At 44.1% G+C, this 19,469-nt stretch overlaps 2 protein-coding genes across 2 annotated transcripts in view; both read left to right on the forward strand.

Moving 5' to 3' along the window:
- Positions 1–1,583, forward strand: part of LOC116989141 — a 65,414-nt gene extending 63,831 nt beyond the window's left edge. Inside the window, exon 24 of the mRNA XM_033046368.1 lies at positions 1,470–1,583. Coding sequence (XP_032902259.1) covers positions 1,470–1,583 — 114 coding nt within the window. The remainder of the gene's footprint in view (positions 1–1,469) is intronic.
- A 1,362-nt stretch (positions 1,584–2,945) lies between these two features.
- Positions 2,946–19,469, forward strand: part of LOC116988834 — a 35,154-nt gene continuing 18,630 nt past the window's right edge. The window contains exons 1-4 of the mRNA XM_033045797.1: positions 2,946–3,103; positions 6,325–6,479; positions 7,393–7,574; positions 10,473–10,530. Coding sequence (XP_032901688.1) covers positions 3,040–3,103; positions 6,325–6,479; positions 7,393–7,574; positions 10,473–10,530 — 459 coding nt within the window. The 5' untranslated portion in view covers positions 2,946–3,039. The remainder of the gene's footprint in view (positions 3,104–6,324; positions 6,480–7,392; positions 7,575–10,472; positions 10,531–19,469) is intronic.

Here is a 19,469-nt window from a genome sequence, read left to right on the forward strand (position 1 = left end):
GGAAGTACCCATTTGATAAATGTATTATTTCCTTTCCCTGTAATAAAAGGCAGGAGGATTTCGTTAGCCAATTCATGGTCAGTCAGCTTGACCTGGATTTTATAATAAAGTGTATGTATAACTACAGTAAATAATTCTGCTCCATTTACCAAACTCATGTGTTGTGGTATGGAAACTCATCTGAAATTGTACTTTGTACATACAGCATAAAATGGAGCATAGAATTGTCGTTGTAAAGTTGTATTCAAATGCTTCAAAAGATTCAATGCTGTGCACTGACCTCTGGTGGGCTAGTTCCAATGAACAGTGCAATATTCCTGATCTATATATCATGCAGATGAGGCAAGCCAGCAGGACAAGTGACTGCTATAGTCTTCCGATGAAGATGTTTTAATCTGAAACATTGTCAATGGTGTGTTGTTTACCGGTCCCTTGATTAATCAAGATATGAAAGATGATGCCATAATTGATTCCTAATTCAATCAATTAATTAATAGACTTTCATGCATTTATAAAATGGAGTTGCAAGCTTTTATAAAACAATTAATTACAGACAATGATGTCACAATAATTAAATCAATGGTCTTGCATTTTTATGCACCTTTATACATGATAAAACATGCAAGAAGTAACTGAGGGGCTCCTGCAGCCAATAAGACAAACATTAAAAAAGCATGGTTAAAATTCAGGTTGCATAGGATTGGTTACATAGCAATTTTGAGATTGACATACCATATTTTCCATACTGTGTTGTGAGGTGCATTGGCACATAGTGAGGAAATGAAAGGTCTGACACATGTACCAGGGCCAAAAATGGGCTAACTGATTGACCAGAATGAGAACAAGCAGACACCACATGCTTGATGAGCTGAATGCCCCCCTCCTGTGCTGTACCTTTTTATGGCCATGTGGTTGCATATACCTAAGCATCTTTCAGTGTGAAGCCTCATGAATGGGGGTTGAAGTTACATTCATGCATCATTTCAACAAAAACACTGGCGTGAATAGAATATTGAAAATGTCATCTTCTTTAGCTGGGGTCCAACAAGTTATTGCAGCAATGTGTAGAATTCATTGTATACATTTTCTCAAACGTCTGCAAATTACACCTTTATTTTGTTTTGCATTTTAAACTTCATCCATTTATCAGAAGATTGAGTTAGAAGGAAGTTAGCCTGGAGAGTACAAGTGCAATGGAACTTTAAAATGTGTCCAGGTAGATCATGAGCTGGACTGCACTTTGTCCAGTTAATCCGAAATTGTCTGATTAGAGAGATATAGGTTTAAATTGCCAAAAGGCAAGTCTAGAAATGTCTTCTTCCACACAAACATTTGACAGAATAGCAGGACACATAAACTCTGAAGTTATTCAAGAAGTGATGAGATGTTTTGTTTGGGGCAAGTGGTTTCTTTGGAAGAATTACCTGGATGGTCTGAATGGCTTCCCTCATTTGTACTTCATGTTTCAGATGAGCACTGCTGGGAATGTAATAGTTATCATCAACCAGCTGATTTCACAGAATCCTATAAACACACGAAGAGGCCTTTTGGGTCATCTTGCCATATCAGTCGCCTGCGCCTAATTAGTTTCACTTCCCTGACTTTTTTTTTTTTTACCATCTATCAGAAATTAGTTTTACTCTTAAAGTGTAAATCCACTTCCATTTTTACTCTGAATTTACTCCCGTCGCTTGTTTTTAGGCGCAGTACACAGATAAACCAAATTGTTGTTGAAAAGATCGCACTTGTTCCACACGGCACCCCATCCCCACCCCTGTTTTTCTGCCTTTTCTGTCAAATGTGGGTATTAATCATCCTGCGAAGAAACCAGATATCATTATATGTTCCATTTTGTGGCTTTGCTGAGAATGTTAATTCCTTTTCTTTCTCAATTAGGGCATTTTTTGTGTGATGGTTTTATGTCTCCCAATAATTTACACTCACACTTGACTTGAGATTATTGAACAATTCATGTGTTGCAATTAGCAGGTAGAGGAGACATTTTATTCATCAGCTTGGGTCAACATTGAATGTGGAACTCAGACACATATGGATTTAATGTTAGTTCAATATGTCTTTTAAAGTCTTGACAAGACACAGTTCTGCGAGGTAGGTTTTAGTAAGAGTTTCAAAGTGCTACACTGGATCTGACCTTTGGTTTGAGTCTGTCAATGATTTAAGGAACTTATAGAACAGTCACCATGGAACCAAATGTTAATTATTTTCTGCCTACGTCAATTTAACTTATGTATGATTCAATATATTAAACTATCAGTGCAGCCATACCATTGGCATTGTAAAGACATGGTCACAAAGTTTATTTTACTGCAAGATGAAAGAACAACTTACATTTATTTAAGTTCTTGCAGACATAGCAAATATTCCTCATTGCTAAAGAAGAATTCCATTTATACATGAAGTAATATGGGAGTGCTGACCGTAAGCAGTTAATAGTTTTGAAGGGCTTTTTTTTTAAGATATGAAGTTGTTAAAATCAGCTAAATTATTCAGACTTAGGACATACAGAAGGTCACAATGAGAGGAATGAATGCAATGGATCGATATGGGCAAGATGCAGAGATAAGATGTGGCAGGCGGAGAGAAAATTGTCCAAAAAATAGGATGTAAATTCATTATTGTGCCTCAACATTAGCTCCTCTTTCCCATATATATGTAACTGCTTATTTCCAGTGAAATGATAGCGCTTCAAAAGTCCTCAATCTTAACGTCAAGGCTTCAGCACCTGTGGTCTTAATCATTCTTTGGACACTTTGGACTCCATTCAACCCTATGACTTCATTGTTGCATTTTCCTTTTGCAGCACATCTTGCCAAATCTCTACCATGGTGATCATGGAAGCTTGGACTTTGTGTAAGCTCTGGAAAATTAATAGGTTTGGTAATCAGTATGTCAATTAAGTTTTTATTTTCTGTCTTTACAGTTCCTCCTGAACAGTGGAAAGCTTGGTATGAGGAAAGACTCGATGGCAGGAAACACCTCCCATCTCAGCATCCACCAGAGCACCTCAATATATTCCATATGGTTCGATATCGTCAAAGAGCTGGAATACGCATTCGAATTATCCAGGTTCATGGGTTGAACGGTTAGTAAATTTATACTTCAATCTCATGTAGTACAGAGTTGAACATTTAAAATGATTCATTGTTGAGAAAAATAGATGAGGGGTTATCCATCAAAATCAGAAGGAAGATATGAGAGACGCTGGAGATGCTGTTGGTGAGGAATGAAATTCAGTCCCTTGCAAGGGGTGACATTGAAACAGGAGATGTGGAGTTAGTATGAATAGAACTAAGGAATTGCAAGGGTAAAAAGACCCTAATGTGACTTATCCACAGGCCCCCAAACAGTAGCCTGGATATAGTGTGCAAGTTGAATCAGGAGTTAAAATTGGCATGTAGTAAAGGTGATGCTACGGTGTTATGGGAGATTTCAACATGCAGGTAGACTGGGAAAATCAGGTTGGTACTGGACCCCAAAAAAGGGAGTTTGTGGAGTGCCTCCGTGATGGATTCTTAGAGCAGCTTGTATTGGAGCCTCCCAGAGATTCAGATTCAGATTCAGATCCAATTTTAATTGTCATTGTCAGTGTACAGTACAGAGACAACGAAATGCATTTAGCATCTCCCTGGAAGAGCGACATAGCAAATGATTTGAATAAATAATAATAAGTGATAATAAGTGTCCGGGGGGGGGGGTCCGGGGGGCACCAGAGAGAAGGCAATTCGGGATTTAGTGTTTTGTAATGAACCGGATTTGATAAAGGAACTTGAGGTTAAGGAGCCATTAGGAGGCAGTGACCATAATATGGTCAAGTTTAATCTACAATTGGAGAGGGAGAAGGGTAAATCGGAAGTATCAGTGTTACAGTTGAATAAAGGGGACTATGGAGCCATGAGGGAGGAGCTGGCCAAAGTTGACTGGAAAGATACCCTAACAGGGATGACAGTTGAACAACAATGGCAGCTATTTCTGGGAATAATACAGAAGGTGCAGGATCAGTTCATTCCAACGAGGAAGAACAATTCCAAGGGGAGTAAGGGGCGACCGTGGCAGACAAGGGACGTCAGGTACAGTGTAAAAATAAAAGTGAAGAAGTACAACATAGCAAAGATGAGCAGGGAAACAAGAGGATTGGGTAATGTTTAGAGAGCAACAGAAGATAACTAAAAAGGCAATACGGGGAGAAAAGATGAGGTACGAAGGTAAGCTAGCCAAGAATATAAAGGAGGATAGTAAAAGCTTCTTTAGGTATGTGAAGAGGAAAAAATTAGTCAAGACCAAAGTTGGACCCTTGAAGACTGAAAAAGGTGAATTTATTATGGGGAACAAGGAAATGGCAGATGAGTTGAACAGGTACAGGCGAAAAAGAAATTGCTTGAGAGACTCGGGCGGCAAATGCTGATGTTTTTAGGAATGTGGATTAGGAATGTGGATTAGGAATATGACGGACATAGCATGTCTTGAAGAAATGAGACTCCGACTAATAGATAAATATGACCAATTCTTAAGGAGTTGGTCCCCTTTTATCGACTTTTTGGAATCATGTGATGCAGCGGTACCATAAGGATTGCTGATTTCAGGTCAGGTCGTGGATAGATTTACATCTCCGAATAAAGATTTGAAAATTTCTTTTTTAAGGGTCTTTTGCTCCTATTTCTACTTTCCACTTTTTCTTTTCTTATACACACACTTCACGTTTTTCTATTTTCTACTATCTATTTTTCCTCTTTTTCTCTTCTCCAATTTTTTTTTTTCCCTTCTTGTCTTTCTTATTTTCTTTTCAAAAACATAAAACTAGAGGTTGTACATAGAATGTATGATTACGTTATGACATAGTTGGCACCTAAAATTAGGTCCCACTGTATTGTTTTGTATTGGACTAACTTCTAATAAAATAAACAAAAACTAAAAAAAAATGCTGATGTTTTTGGTCGAGGCCCTGCATCAGGACTGAATAGAGAGGGAAAGTAGGCGGTATATAGAGGGGAAGGGTGAGAGAGGGTCCGGGAGGTGATAGGTGAACTGATGCGGAGTGGTAGATGATCAGCAGAATGAATCGGATGAGGGAATTAGAGTGTTGATGTTGGGAGACAGTTGCGCGTGGGTAATAGGAACAAGTAGACAAGGAACGAAAAGGTAGATGGAGCCAGGAGGGAGAGGGCAGGGTGAAGGAGACAGAAGCTGGAGGGTGATAAACAGAGGCACAAAGGCAGAAGTGCTGGAATGTCATAAGTAATGAAAATGATAATGAAAATCATTAAGAGTAAGATTAAGGGCAGATGGAATCAGATGGGAGAGGATCCATTGGGTGAAACTCAGAGAGAGAAACAGGGAAACACAGGTGGTAAGATTTACCTGAAATTGGATAATTCAATGTTCATACCATTGGGTTGTAGACTACCTAGTTGGAATGTGAGGTGTTGTTCTTCTCGTTTAAATGGGATCTCAATCTGGCAGTGGAGAACATTGAGGATGGACAGGTCATTGTGGGAATAGGAAAGATAATTGAAATGACATGCAATTGAGTGCTTGGGATGACCATTGTGAATAAAGCCACTTTGGCTATTTTCCAAACAAAAACAGAGCTCAGAATTCACTGGAACTATTTGTTATGGACCACAAAGTGTGAAGTGTAAGGGAAGAAACTATAACAATAATAAGGTGCAAATGGTATTAAATGATACATTCCATATTGAGTTGGTTGGTAGAAAGATAATGGAAGAGGATGGAGAGGTCAAACATTCCAGATGGTTGAAGAATAACAAAGAAGGTTTGTCAGAATAACAGGAATTCACCACAAACTGTATTGCAGATGTTTTAACAGGAGCTGTTTTAGTACCACGGGAGGGCCAATAGCTTAACTGAATAGATTCAAACAGAAAAAATGGGAACAAATTTGAGAGATTACAACCCATTCAAAGTCTTTAGAAATGAAATGGAAGTTGCAGCTGGGATGGTGGTTTATAAATTCAGAAAAGTCAAAGATCAATAGAAAAGGCATTTGGGTGATCAGCAGAGAAAAGGTTCAAATAACCAGGAGGTGGGACACAAAATTTGGAAAGGTGACAGGAGGAGGCATTTTATGGTGAATTCCTGATATAACTGTGAATGATCAGTAAATGCTTGAATTTCATCCACATCGTAAAATAAATATGAAAAATAACAGAGCATCGAAATAGTTGATTAATATCATAGTTTATAACATAATATGCTTGTCTTGTTAAATGTGAATAGTACAGCTGTAATATTACACAACTCGCTGTGTAATGATTATTTTATAAACATCACTTTTGTCTTGTACAGGAGATGGCTTTTATGTGAATGGTTTTGCCAGAATCCTTAAAGGAGGCAGTACATTGCGAATGCCTGAGATAGCAGAATTCAATGAGAAATTCTTGACCCGTAAGCATGATTTTTCCAGCCTTCAGAGATCACCGTGCTGGATAGATCCATCTCAGGTAGGTAACAGAAAATGTAAATATAATTTTTTATTTTTTTTTTCATGTTTCTTACATTTATGCAGTCTTTTTAATTGTCAATATATTTGCCAAATGTGTCAGAAATAGTGAATTACTTTTGGAGTGCAATCAAATGACTTGTGGTTCTGTTTATGAGCCTTTGACTGTCAAAAGACATGTTTTTATTGATATTCAGACTTTGTTTTAATGTATGCTATATCAATTGTAGTCATATTTGTGTATGTATATGACAATAAATACTTGACTTTATTCTGAAGTCAAATGGTTAAAGGATAAAGTGCACCACGGGATTTGAGTACATAATCCTGACTAAGTCCCATCGAGTACTGCATTGTCAGTGATTCATCTTCCAGATGAGGCATAAAAAGAAATCACCATTCACAAAACAAAAGAGGGTTTTTTGGTGTCCTGGATTACATTTATCCCTCAACAATATGGCCAAAAGTATATTAACCACTCATTAATCTCCCTGATATGTACAATATTGGCTGACATTTTTGCTTTCTAAAATTACATCCAGAAGCAGTTCATTACAGATTATTAGTTCAGTATTAAATGAACATTCCCAGTAAATTACCCATTCATTAACATCCTTAACATCACCTGTAAATTGTTCGATTCAACAATAAGTATTTCACGACTCTAATTTGCACTGAATCTTCTTCAAAAGGAAGTCATGTGGAAATGAGCATTCCCAATTGCAATACCTTTGATTTTCTGGTTATTAAAATGGACAGCTGAACAATCCAGAGCATTAATAAACCTCTGAGTCATGTCCTTTCTCCAGTTCACAATCTCACCTGCCAAGACTCCTTGCCAAAAATAGTGCCCAACTAAATGCATTTTTCCTCAATATGTTTGTTTGCAATCTTTCAAACCTTTCATTCTTCAGGTGTTACATCCAACCTGGGATATCCACAGTGTGCTGCTAGTCCAGATATTTGGCATCAATGTTATTTACACTCCTGATCATCGTGGTCAAGAACCAGGACAGGTCACATCACGTTCAGGAAGAGAGCCAGACCAAGATGATTTGTTACAGTTTGGATGGTCAGCAATCCCTCTTTTTCACGGGTGAGTACATTGATTATTTTTGTTATATATCCCAACAAGCTAAACATGTCACTGAAATTTTAGAGATTGTGACTTTTACGGTTTATAACTTTGCAAGCTAGGAAATTCGGTTTCCAAACATTGCAGGACGAGTGAGTCAGGTTCTTTTTGAGCAACTGCTCATTATTGTGGAGTAAATATTCTAAGAAATACTCTCAGAAAAAAGTGCAGCAAATCCTTGAAAATATGCTAGGTTTCATTACTATATTGTCTATTTTCCTCCTTCCATTCTCAAAAATATTGTTTCTTGTTGAGATACAATGCAAAAAGTATTAACAATTACTCCATGCCAAATTGAGAAAGAGAAGAGAAAATGCCGGAAGTACTCAGCCAGTTAGGCAGCATCCGGGGACAGAGAGTTAATGCTTCAGATCCACAGGCTTTGTCAGAAGCAGAAAAAAAGTAAGAGATAAGATGAGCTTCAAGTTGAAAAACGGGGTGGGGTGGGGGAGGGGGGGGGGGGGGGGGCAGGAGGGGCAGGAGGGACAGGAGGGACAGGAGAGGTGAACTTGAGTAATATTTAGTCATTTCAGATCTCGTTATTCTCCTCCAATTCTGATAATTTCTGATCTTATTTCCCACCACCCATGTAGACTTAATTCTCTATCCTTTACACTCTCCTGAAAGCCTTACTGTTTTTGACATTTAATCTCTTTTGCCCTCCACCCTTTCATAGACCTTTCCTCTTGTTATCTCCACGCCTTCACCTTTATCTGTAACATTGTTTTCACCTCTAACTTTTCCCACTTTAAAGTTATTTTACCTAAAATGTTAACTCCGATTCTCTTTCCACAAACAGTGCCCAGACTTGCAGAATATTTATAGCATTTTCTTTTTCGATTTCCAGCATCTGCATATTTTGCCTTTAAGTAGGACAATTGAGATTGGAGTTCTTAAAAAACTAAATTTGTTCTTATCTAATGTCTGCACACATGCACTTCCCAATAGCAGCCAGATCAAGAACCCAGATGACTATTTTCTCTTCTTTCGTATGGCGATGACGAACTCAAGTACTCAAGCTGCAGCACGCACAACAGCTCTCTAAGTTGATCAACAGCTTCCCATGTTTTATTTAGAAGGTGCAGGGTTCTTAATATCCTGCTCCAAAGTTTTGTTCCATAAAATTTTACGTTTTATCCTCTCGTCAATGATTTATTAAAGCTTTATGTAGTTATGTGCTGAGAAAAAAACTGAGGTTTTTTAAAGTTTCAGATTCTGAAGGGTTATTTTGAAGTACCAGTCCCGACACTTCTTTTGATGACTGAGTTTACAGAATTTTTTCAAATCTCAGTTTTAGAGTTTCTTTTAAAGCCTGGCTTCTTACTTTGTTCTCTGATCTAGCTTTCTTCACCTTCCTTATGCCAAAGCTCATGCAATACGTTCCAGTGTTGTAGATTGCACATTTTTGAAGGAACAAAAGTCAGAGAGTTACACAGCATGGAAAAAGACCATTCAGCCCAATTCGTCCATGCAAGATGGACTAAGCTAGATCAATTTCCCCGCATTTGACCCTTATCCCTCCAAACCTTTCTTGTTCATGTAAAAGTCTTGTTGCTTTTTTAGTATGGCTGTATGGTAATTTGTATATCACTGTACCTTAATTGGTACGCGTGACAATAAAAGACCTTTGAAATGTCTTTTAAATGTTTTAAGAGGAAGAAAGGTAAAAAAAAACTATAGAAAAAAATAAAGATTAAAATGTTCAAAAGATGAGTAATAAAATGGTGGACAGTGAAGAGAAAGAAAGTAAAATTGGAGGACCGAGCATAAAAGTAGAAGGATATTTTTGCACTGAGACATTTTTCATTAAATTGGCCTTTTGTGAACTGGAGACTGAAGGGGAACAATGTTTTGCCGCATTTACGGCGGTGGGGCCTTTGAAATGGATGGTGAATCTGCAGCTGCCTCAACCTAACTCAGTTGGTGGCCTTCTGGTGTGATTTCCACTCTAGCGAAGGATTCCCTAATTCTGCCTGAGAATTAGTGTCATTGCCTCAATGAGCTAAAGGACCTTAAAGGGCCAGAGGTCCCCAACAATTTAAATGTAGGAGATCAAGTGAAACAAGTAAGGAACGCACTCCATTGGGGAAAGTTAATGTGTTTACCACTGCTTCCTGTGACACACTACCATCTTCTTAAGTTTAAGAATTTTTTTTTTTTCTACAAACATCTAAAATAAACAAAGTTTCTGCCTCTAGCATCTTTCACAACTCCAGAATGTTCCAACCAGTGAAATACTTTTGAAGTGCAGTCACTATTGTAATGTAGTAAATGTGATAGCCACAACACTGCGGCTCCCACACTGAGCAGATAGTAACCAGACGACCTGATTTCTCGGATTGAGGGATAATTATTCACAAGGAACCAGGGAGCACTTAAGTGGTCTTCTTTGTGGTAGTTCTATGGGATCTTCTGCATCTACCTGAAGGGGAAAATGAGGGCACATGGTTTAAGTTTCATCAAAATAATTAGAAAAACAAAATGACATGCTTGAGAAAGATAAACTATTTTTCATTTTCTTGCATAAACACAGCCCTGCAAAAAACAGAAAGTAATGAACCTAGTGTGAAGCCTGCTGGTGTGAAGCCTGCTGGCATGTACTTTCAGTTCCTGTCTCCGGTACTGCAGAATGCCCAAGACTAACCTGGTTAAGATTAATTAACATAGTTGCATCTGAACTGTTGTTGGTGTCTCCTCGCATGATTTCAACTGCAGCCAAGGATTCCTAAAATTCTACCTGGAAATAGTGGGAATGCTTTGTAGAACCAAAGAATTTTAATGGCCCAGAGTTCCCTGACAATTTAAATGTATAGATGAACTGTTATGTTTTTTTTATCCTCTCTCATTCTTTCCTTCCAGCCCCTATGTGAAGACAGGAGTGCATAATGCTCCACTGTTTCAAGGCTCTCCTCATGCTGTAAGTATTTAGAAAGCTTGAAAGCTCTTAACAACAGGACAGCAATAGCTGTACAAAACAGTTTGGGCTTGGTGATTTTATCCTGTTACTATGGGCAAATGTCCCTTTACACAGCAGGAACAAAAATATCATTTGCTGCTGCTTCTGCCTACATTGTTCTGTTTATACAATTGATAGCTGAAGCTAATTATTTGCTAACTTCAAACTTTGGTGTCCCAATTTTAAATCTTTGTCACTGTCTGCCCTATTGTTTGTAAATTAGAGCAATCATAACTTAATATCGTTAAGTCAGATGCTAATGGCTTGTAGGGATTACCAAAAAGGTTTTGTACAGCAGAAGTCATGTCTTATGGAAGCAATTTAATTTTTCGAGGAGGTGACAATGACAATCGATGTAGGGCAGTGGATGTTGTCTACATGGACTTTAGTAAAGCATTCAATAAAGTCCCTCGTGGTAGGCTTATCATGTAGATTAAGGCATGTCAATGTTGTCTAATAGACTTTCCACAGGGATCAGTGCTGGTCTTTGTAGTTTGTGATTTATATATATACTAGACCAAGTGCAGACCCGTTGGGTCTGTTTCCCCAACGGCGTTTTGCAGGGGGGGGAGGGGGGGCTGCGGCATCAAACTCATATTAACCAACCCCCAAACACACAGGTGGGGGGAGGGGGGGGGGATGTGAAGAGGGGAGGGAGGGGAGAGGAGGTGGAGGAAATGGGACAGATTTGGGAGGGAAAGGAGAGCGGGGTAGGGGGTGAGAGAGGGGGATGGGGAGAGAGATGTGGGGGAGGGGGAGGATGGGGAGGTAGGGGAGGAGGGAGGGAGGGGGAGAGGGGTGGGGGAGAGAGGGGAAAGAGTGGGGAGGGAGAGTGGGGGGGGACGGGGGAGAGGTGGAAGAGTGGGGAGGGAGGTGGAGAGGGGTAGGGGGAGTGATGGAAGAGGGACAGAGGGGTAGGAGGAAGGGGGTGGCGTAGAGAGGGAAGGGGGGTGGGGGAGAGAGGGATGGGTGGGAGAGGGGTGCGGAGAGGGAAAAATAGAACCATTGAAATTAAGTGCAGGAGTAGGCCATTCGGCCCTTCGAGCCTGCACCACCATTCAATATGATCGTGGCTGATCATCCAACTCAGTATCCTGTACCTGCCTTCTCTCCATACCCCCTGATCCCTTTAGCCACAAGGACCACATCTAACTCCCTCTTAAATACAGCCAATGAACAGGCCTCAACTACCTTCTGTGCCAGTGAATTCCAGAGATTCACCACTCTCTGTGTGAAAAATGTTTTTCTCATCTCAGTCCTAAAAGATTTACCTCTTATCCTTAAACTGTGACCCCTTGTTCTGGACTTCCCCAACATCTGGAACAATCTTCCTGCATCTAGCCTGTCCAACCCCTTAAGAATTTTGTAAGTTTCTATAAGATACCCCCTCAATCTTCTAAATTCTAGCATGTACAAGCCGAGTCTATCCAGTCTTTCGTCATATGAAAGTCCTGACAACCCAGGAATTAGTCTGGTGAACCTTCTCTGTACTCCCTCTATGGCAACAATGTATTTGAACATTGGGCATTGTGACATCACACAATGGAACGTTCACCAAGTGCTTGTGCTCCTGCAAAGGCATATGTAAATGATTCCATTCCGATTGGACATCTGTGAGCATAGGGCATTGTGACATCACACGATGGAACGTTCACCAGGGGCTGGGGCTGGTGATGCTTCTATGGGTGAGAAGCCAGTTTATTTTTGAAATATTGGGGGGGGGGGTGAAGGATTTGATTAAAAACGTGTACTTAAACACGACGACCAATGGCAAACCCGTTGGGTCTGATCCCCCAACGCAGCCGTACCCTACCCGTAGCCCCCACTGGGGGGGGGGGGGGCGGCATCACCCCCACTAACCACCCCCACACACAGAGTTGGAAAAGTGTATAAAGACCGTTCCCTACCTGTAGCCCCCAGCGGAGACGTGGTCGTCGAAGTCGGGTTCTGGCCGTCTTAAAATAGCGTATATTGAAGTCGTTGAAGTCGGGTCCGTCTCGGCAATGGGGGGGAGGGGGGGGGGGGGAGGGGGTGGCGGGGCGGCATCACACACACGAAGCATCCCCACACACAGAGTCTTAAAAGTGTAATGCCCTAACGCAGCCGTTGCCTACCCGTAGCCCCCACGGGAGACGTGGTCCTCGAAGTAGAGCCGTTCCCGAAAGGCCGTTTTTAAATGGCGTCGCGTGAGGTTGTGCTGCGGGCACCAGCAGCCGTTATGGTCGCTGGCCAGCAGGAGGCGACAAAATGAGTGAGGGGGGGGGGGGGGAGGAGAATGTTTTAAAGAAAAAAATGGACATAAACATAACGAAATGTAATGAGGAGTGGACAGCTGGAAGGGAAAGTGAAATGTCTACCGAAATGGCTGCTTGTATGGGTGAGTAGCCAGTTTTTATTTGAAAAACTGGGGGGGGGGGGGGGGGGCGGCATTACACTTTTGCGTTGGGGCATTACACTTTTAAGTGGTGAAAGTTCTGACATAACAGGAATCAGCCTGGTGAACCTTCTCTGTAATCCCTCTCTATGGCAACGATGTCTTTGAGCATTGGGCATTGTGACATCACACGATGGAACCTTCACCATTGGCTGGGGCTCCTGCATAGGCATATGTAAATGGATCCATTCCGATTGGACATCTGTGAAGATTGGGCATTGTGACATCACACGATGGAACGTTCAGCAGGGGCTGGGGCTGGTGAAGGTTCTGTGGGTGTGAAGCCAGTTTAGGTTTGAAATATTGGGGGTGGGGGGGGGGGTTAGGATTTGATTAAAAACGTACACTTAAACACGTCGAAATGTAATGAGGAACGGATACTTAGAAAGAAAAGTGAAATATCTACCAAAATGGAAAAGATGTCGGCGATTCAGCGTTCCCCCTTATCCTTAAACTTTGACCCCTTGTTCTGGTCTTCCCCAACATCCGGTACAATCTTCCTGCATCTAGCCTGTCCAACCCCTTAAGAATTTTAAACGTTTCTATAGGATCCCCCTCAATCTTCTAAAATCTAGCGAGTACAAGGCGAGTCTATCCAGTCTTTCTTCATATGAACGTTCTGACATTCCAGGAATCAGTCTGGTGAACCTTCTCTGTACTCCCTCTCTATGGCAACGATGTCTATGAGCACTGGGCATTGTGACATCACATGATGGAACGTTCACCATTGGCTGGGGCTCCTGCATAGGCATATGTAAATGGGTCCATTCCGATTGGGCATCTGTGAGCATCGGGCATTGTGACATCACACGATGGAATGTTCTCCAATGGCTGGGGCTGGTGATGGCATATGTAAATGGATCCATTCCGATTGGTCATCTGTGAGCATTGGGCATTGTGACATCACACGATGGAATGTTCAGCAGGGGCTGGTGCTGGTGAGGCTTGTGTGGGTGAGAAGCCAGTTTAGTTGTGAGATTTTTGGGGGGGGGGGGGGGGGGGTGGGTAAGGTTTTGATTTAAAACGTGCGCTTAAACACGACGGAATGGAATGAGAAGCGCATACTTAGAAAGAAAAGCGAAATCTCTGCCGAAGTTGAAAAGACGCGGGCGGTCCTGCGTCCGGTTTTGGAGTTGCGGAGAATCAAAGGGAGCGCGCCAGCAAAGGGAGTGGGCCAGGCTGCCGGACGGACGGCCGGACGGAGTTCCGTTTCGGAATCTGGGGCGAGAGTTTTATATAATAACTAGACCAAGTGCAGACCCGTTGGGTCTGTTTCCCCAACGGCGTTTGCGGGGGGGGGGGGGGGGGGGCTGCGGCATCACACTCACATTAACCACCCCCCAAACACACCGGTGGGGGGAGGGGGGGTGAGAAGCAGGGAGGGAGGGGAGAGGAGGAGGAGGAGGAAACGGGACAGATTTGGGAGGGAGAGCGGGGTAGGGGGTGAGAGAGGGGGATGGGGAGAGAGATGTGGGGGAGAGGGGGTTGGGGAGGTAGGGGAGGAGGTAGGGAGGGGGAAAGGGGTGGGGGAGAGAGGGGAAAGAGTGGGGAGGGAGAGTGGAGGGGGAAGGGGGAGAGGTGGAAGAGTGGGGAGGGAGGAGGAGAGGGGTAGTGGGAGTGATGGAAGAGGGACAGAAGGGTAGGAGGAAGGGGGCGGGTTGAGAGAGGGAAGGGGGTGGGTAGAGAGGGAAGGGGGGTGGGGGAGAGAGGGATGAGTGGGAGAGGGAGAGGGGTGAGGAGAGGGAAACATAGAAACATAGAAATTAAGTGCAGGAGTAGGCCATTCGGCCCTTCGAGCCTGCACCACCATTCAATTTGATCATGGCTGATCATCCAACTCAGTATCCTGTACCTGCCTTCTCTCCATACCCACTGATCCCTTTTGCCACAAGGACCACATCTAACTTCCTCTTAAATATAGCCAATTAACTGGCCTCGACTACCTTCTGTGCCAGTGAATTCCAGAGATTCACCACTCTCTGTGTGAAAAATGTTTTTCTCATCTCGGTCCTAAAAGATTGACCCCTCATCCTTAAACTGTGACCCCTTGTTCTGGACTTCCCCAACATCTGGAACAATCTTCCTGCATCTAGCCTGTTCAACCCCTTAAGAATTTAGTAAATTTCTATAAGATCCCCCCTCAATCTTCTAAATTCTAGCGAGTACAAGCCGAGTCTATCCAGTCTTTCTTCATATGAAAGTCCTGACATCCCAGTAATCAGTCTGGTGAACCTTCTCTGTACTCCCTCTATGGCAACAATGTCTTTGAGCATTGGGCATTGTGACATCACATGATGGAACGTTCACCAGGGGCTGGGGCTGGGGCTGGTGAAGCTTCTATGGGTTAGAAGCCAGTTTATTTTGAAATATTGGGGGGGGGTAGAAGGATTTGATTAAAAACGTGTACTTAAACACGACGAAATGTAATGAGGAGCGGATACTTTGAAAGTTACGCGATCGGAGCATTTTGTCCCTGCATGTTTTCGCATGAAGCTCCGAGATTATCTGTTATAGACTAATAACTGTACAACAGGCTGGCATTAGTGACAATGTTCAATTCACCGCGTTATAGTTCAGGCCCTCAATTTCATGAATGAATGTCTGAGTAAGTGAGTGAGTGAGTGAATGAATAAGGAATGAATGAATGAATGAATGAATCTATTAACGTTATAAAGGGTGCAATTAGATTAATTAAAGTCCATACAGTTAGATGTTCATAAATTCCGGCCTTTAGTCTTTCCTTTCAGGTAGGTGATTCATGGGTTCATTTGTGTTCCAGCACATCAGCATGGACCTTGTTCTCTTGCATTTTTATCCACTTCGCAGCACTTTCTTCTGTCTTTTTTTATGTTTTTTGCACTAAATACAATGAAGCTGCTGCAAGTTTCCATGACATTTATTCCACAGAACAACACATTTGAATCTCCAGTAAAACAGGCATCTGTGAAGCCCTCTCAGCCATTTTGTGTGCTGGCCTGAAACAAAGCGCGTGATTGGCCAACTGGTAGACAACTCAATGTCAAACGTGCATTGATTGGAATATTAAAATCTCGACATATTGTTCGTTCTTCTCTAATTTAATTAAGTTGTGCATGTGTTGTTCATATCGAGTTTCAGGGGTTTGAAACACGTTAATATTTTTACACAATATGTGAACATCTCATGTTGTTTTGAAAGCTCCTCGGCTCACAGGCTATTCTCTGTACGGTAACTATGGCAACGATGTCTTTGAGCATCGGGGCTTGTGTGGGTGATAAGCCAGTTTAGTTTTGAAGTATTGGGGGGGGGGGGGTATGTTATCCATTAAAAACGTGCGCTTAAACACGACGGAATGAAATGAGAAGCGCATACTTAGAAAGAAAAGCGAAATCTCTGACGAAGTGGAAAAGACGTGGGCGGTCCTGCGGCCCCCAATAGCCCCCAATGGGGGGGGGGGGGGGGGCCTCACACACACTAACCACCCCCACACACAGAGTTGGAAAAGTGCATAAAGACCGTTCCCTACCGGTAGCCCCCAGGGGAGATTTGGTCGTCGAAGTCGGGGCCCTGCCGTCTTAAAAGAGCGTATCTTGAAGTCGTCGACGTCGGGTCCGTCTCGGCAACGCGTGGGGGGGGGGGGGGGGGGGTTTGCGGTGCGGCATCACACACACGAAGCTTCGACACACACAGAGCCTTAAAAGTGTAAATGCCCGACCTCTTTTCCGTTTTTCTCTAATTTAATTAAGATGTGCAGGTGGTGTTCTTATCGAGGTTCAGGGGTGAATGACGTAAATATTTTCACACAATATGGGAACATCTCATGTTGTCTTGAAGGCTCCTCGGCCCACATCTGACTCTCTGTACTGTCACTATGGCAACGATGTCTATGAGCACTGGGCATTGTGACATCACACGATGGAACGTTCACCATTGGCTGGGGCTCCTGCATAGGCATATGTAAATGGGTCCATTCCGATTGGGCATCTGTGAGCATCGGGCATTGTGACATCACACGATGGAATGTTCTCCAATGGCTGGGGCTGGTGATGGCATATGTAAATGGATCCATTCCGATTGGTCATCTGTGAGCATTGGGCATTGTGACATCACACGATGGAATGTTCAGCAGGGGCTGGTGCTGGTGAGGCTTGTGTGGGTGAGAAGCCAGTTTAGTTGTGAGATTTTTGGGGGGGGGGGGGGGGGGGGGTGGGTAAGGTTTTGATTTAAAACGTGCGCTTAAACACGACGGAATGGAATGAGAAGCGCATACTTAGAAAGAAAAGCGAAATCTCTGCCGAAGTTGAAAAGACGCGGGCGGTCCTGCGTCCGGTTTTGGAGTTGCGGAGAATCAAAGGGAGCGCGCCAGCAAAGGGAGTGGGCCAGGCTGCCGGACGGACGGCCGGACGGAGTTCCGTTTCGGAATCTGGGGCGAGAGTTTTATATAATAACTAGACCAAGTGCAGACCCGTTGGGTCTGTTTCCCCAACGGCGTTTGCGTGGGAGGGGGGGGGGGGGGCTGAGGCATCACACTCACATTAACCACCCCCCAAACACACAGGTGGGGGGAGGGGGGTGAGAAGAGGGGAGGGAGGGGAGGGGAGAGGAGGAGGAGGAAACGGGAAAGATTTGGGAGGGAAAGGAGAGCGGGGGTAGGGGGTGAGAGATGGGGAGAGAGATGTGGGGGAGGTGGGATGGGGAGGGAGGGGAGGAGGGAGGGGAGGAGGGAGGGGTGGGGGGAGGGGTGGGGGGAGAGAGGGGAAAGAGTGGGGAGGGAGAGTGGAGGGGAAGGGGGAGAGAAGTGGAAGAGTGGGGAGGGAGGAGGAGAGGGGTAGCGGGAGTGATGGAAGAGGGACAGAGGGATAGGGGGAAGCGGGTGGGGGTAGAGAGGGAAGGGTAGAGAGGGAACGGGGGTGGAGGAGAGAGGGATGGGAGAGGGGGAGGAGAGAGTGGGAGAGAAGTGGAAGAGTGGGGAGGGAGGGAGGGGTAGCGGGAGGGGTAGAAGAGGGACGGGGGAGTGGTGGAAGAGGGACAGAGGGGTAGGGGAAGGGGTGGGGGAGAGAGGGGAAGGGAGCGGAAGAGAGAGGGGTGGGGGAGGGAGAGGCGTGGGGTAAGGGGATAGAAGTGGAAGAGTGGGGAGGGAGGGGTAGGGGGAGTGATGAAAGAGGGACAGATGGGTAGGGGGAGGGGGGTGGTGGTAGAGAGGGAAGGGGGGTGGGGGAGAGAGGGATGGGTGGGAGAGGGAGGGGGGTGAGTAGAGGGAAACATAGAAGCATAGAAATTAAGTGCAGGAGTAGGCAATTTGGCACTTCGAGCCTGCACCACCATTCAATATAATCATGGCTGATCATCCAACTCAGTATCCTGTACCTGCCTTCTCTGCATACCCCCTGATCCCTTTAGCCACAAGGGACACATCCAACTCCCTCTTAAATATAGCCAATGAACTGGCCTCAACTACCTTCTGTGGCAGAGAGTTCCAGAGACTCACCACTATCTGTGTGAAAAATGTTTTCGTCATCTCAGTACTAAAGGATTTCCCCTTTATCTTTAAACTGTGACCCGCTAGTCCTAGACTTCCCCAACATCGGGAACAATCTTCCTGCATCAGACAAATGCAATTCAGGACTTTTCACTTCACAAGCAAAGTCAGAATGACGGTTAGTGAAGAATTCGAACAATCGCGGAGCATTCAAATGCTGCGCGCGCCTCCTGCACCAAAGGGGGGGGGGGGGGGGGGAGCGTGTGTCGTCACACACAAAGATATTTGGTCACACACTATGCACGCGCCTCCACAAACAGATGAGCGTCTTCTTGAATGGAGAGCGCGTGGCTGTCTCCACAAACAGTCACATACACTGTTGACCTGCACCCGCAAAAAATATTTTGTGTGGAAGGGGAGGAGGAGGGTGGAGAGGGAGAGGGGGAGGAGGGGGGCGGCAGGAGGAGGGGGGGGGAGGAGAGGATGGGGGAGAGAGGTGAAGGGGGGGGGGGAGATGGAGGGGTTGGAGCGGGCGTGCATGAGTCGAGAGAAGAGAGAAGGGCAGAGAGAGAGAGAGAGGCTGGTACAACAACAAAAAACCTGGATAAACTCAGCGGGTGCAGCAGCATCTATGGACCGAAGGAAAAGGGCAAAGTTTTTGGCCGAAACCCCTTCTTCCGGGTTTCGCTCCATAGATGCTGCCGCACCCGCTGAGTTTAACCAGGTTTTTTTATGTCTACCTTCGATTTTCCAGCATCTGTAGTTCCTTCTTAAAGACAGAGTGTGCACGGTAAGGGAATGAGGAGGGAGAGGGGGAAGGGTGTGGAGGGAGGGGGAGAGTGGGATTGGAGGGGGAGAGGGGTGGGGGGAGAGAGGGGAATGAGTGTGGGGGGGGGACTAAGCTATAACAGTAAATTAAACATTGTCACTAATGCCAGCGTGTTGTAGAGTAATCCCTTCTGATTTGCTGGAACACAAAGAAGGACCCCATGAAACAACTAACTCACT

The sequence above is a fragment of the Amblyraja radiata genome, chromosome 28 (genome assembly GCF_010909765.2).
Source record: "Amblyraja radiata isolate CabotCenter1 chromosome 28, sAmbRad1.1.pri, whole genome shotgun sequence".
Taxonomy (NCBI): domain Eukaryota; kingdom Metazoa; phylum Chordata; class Chondrichthyes; order Rajiformes; family Rajidae; genus Amblyraja; species Amblyraja radiata.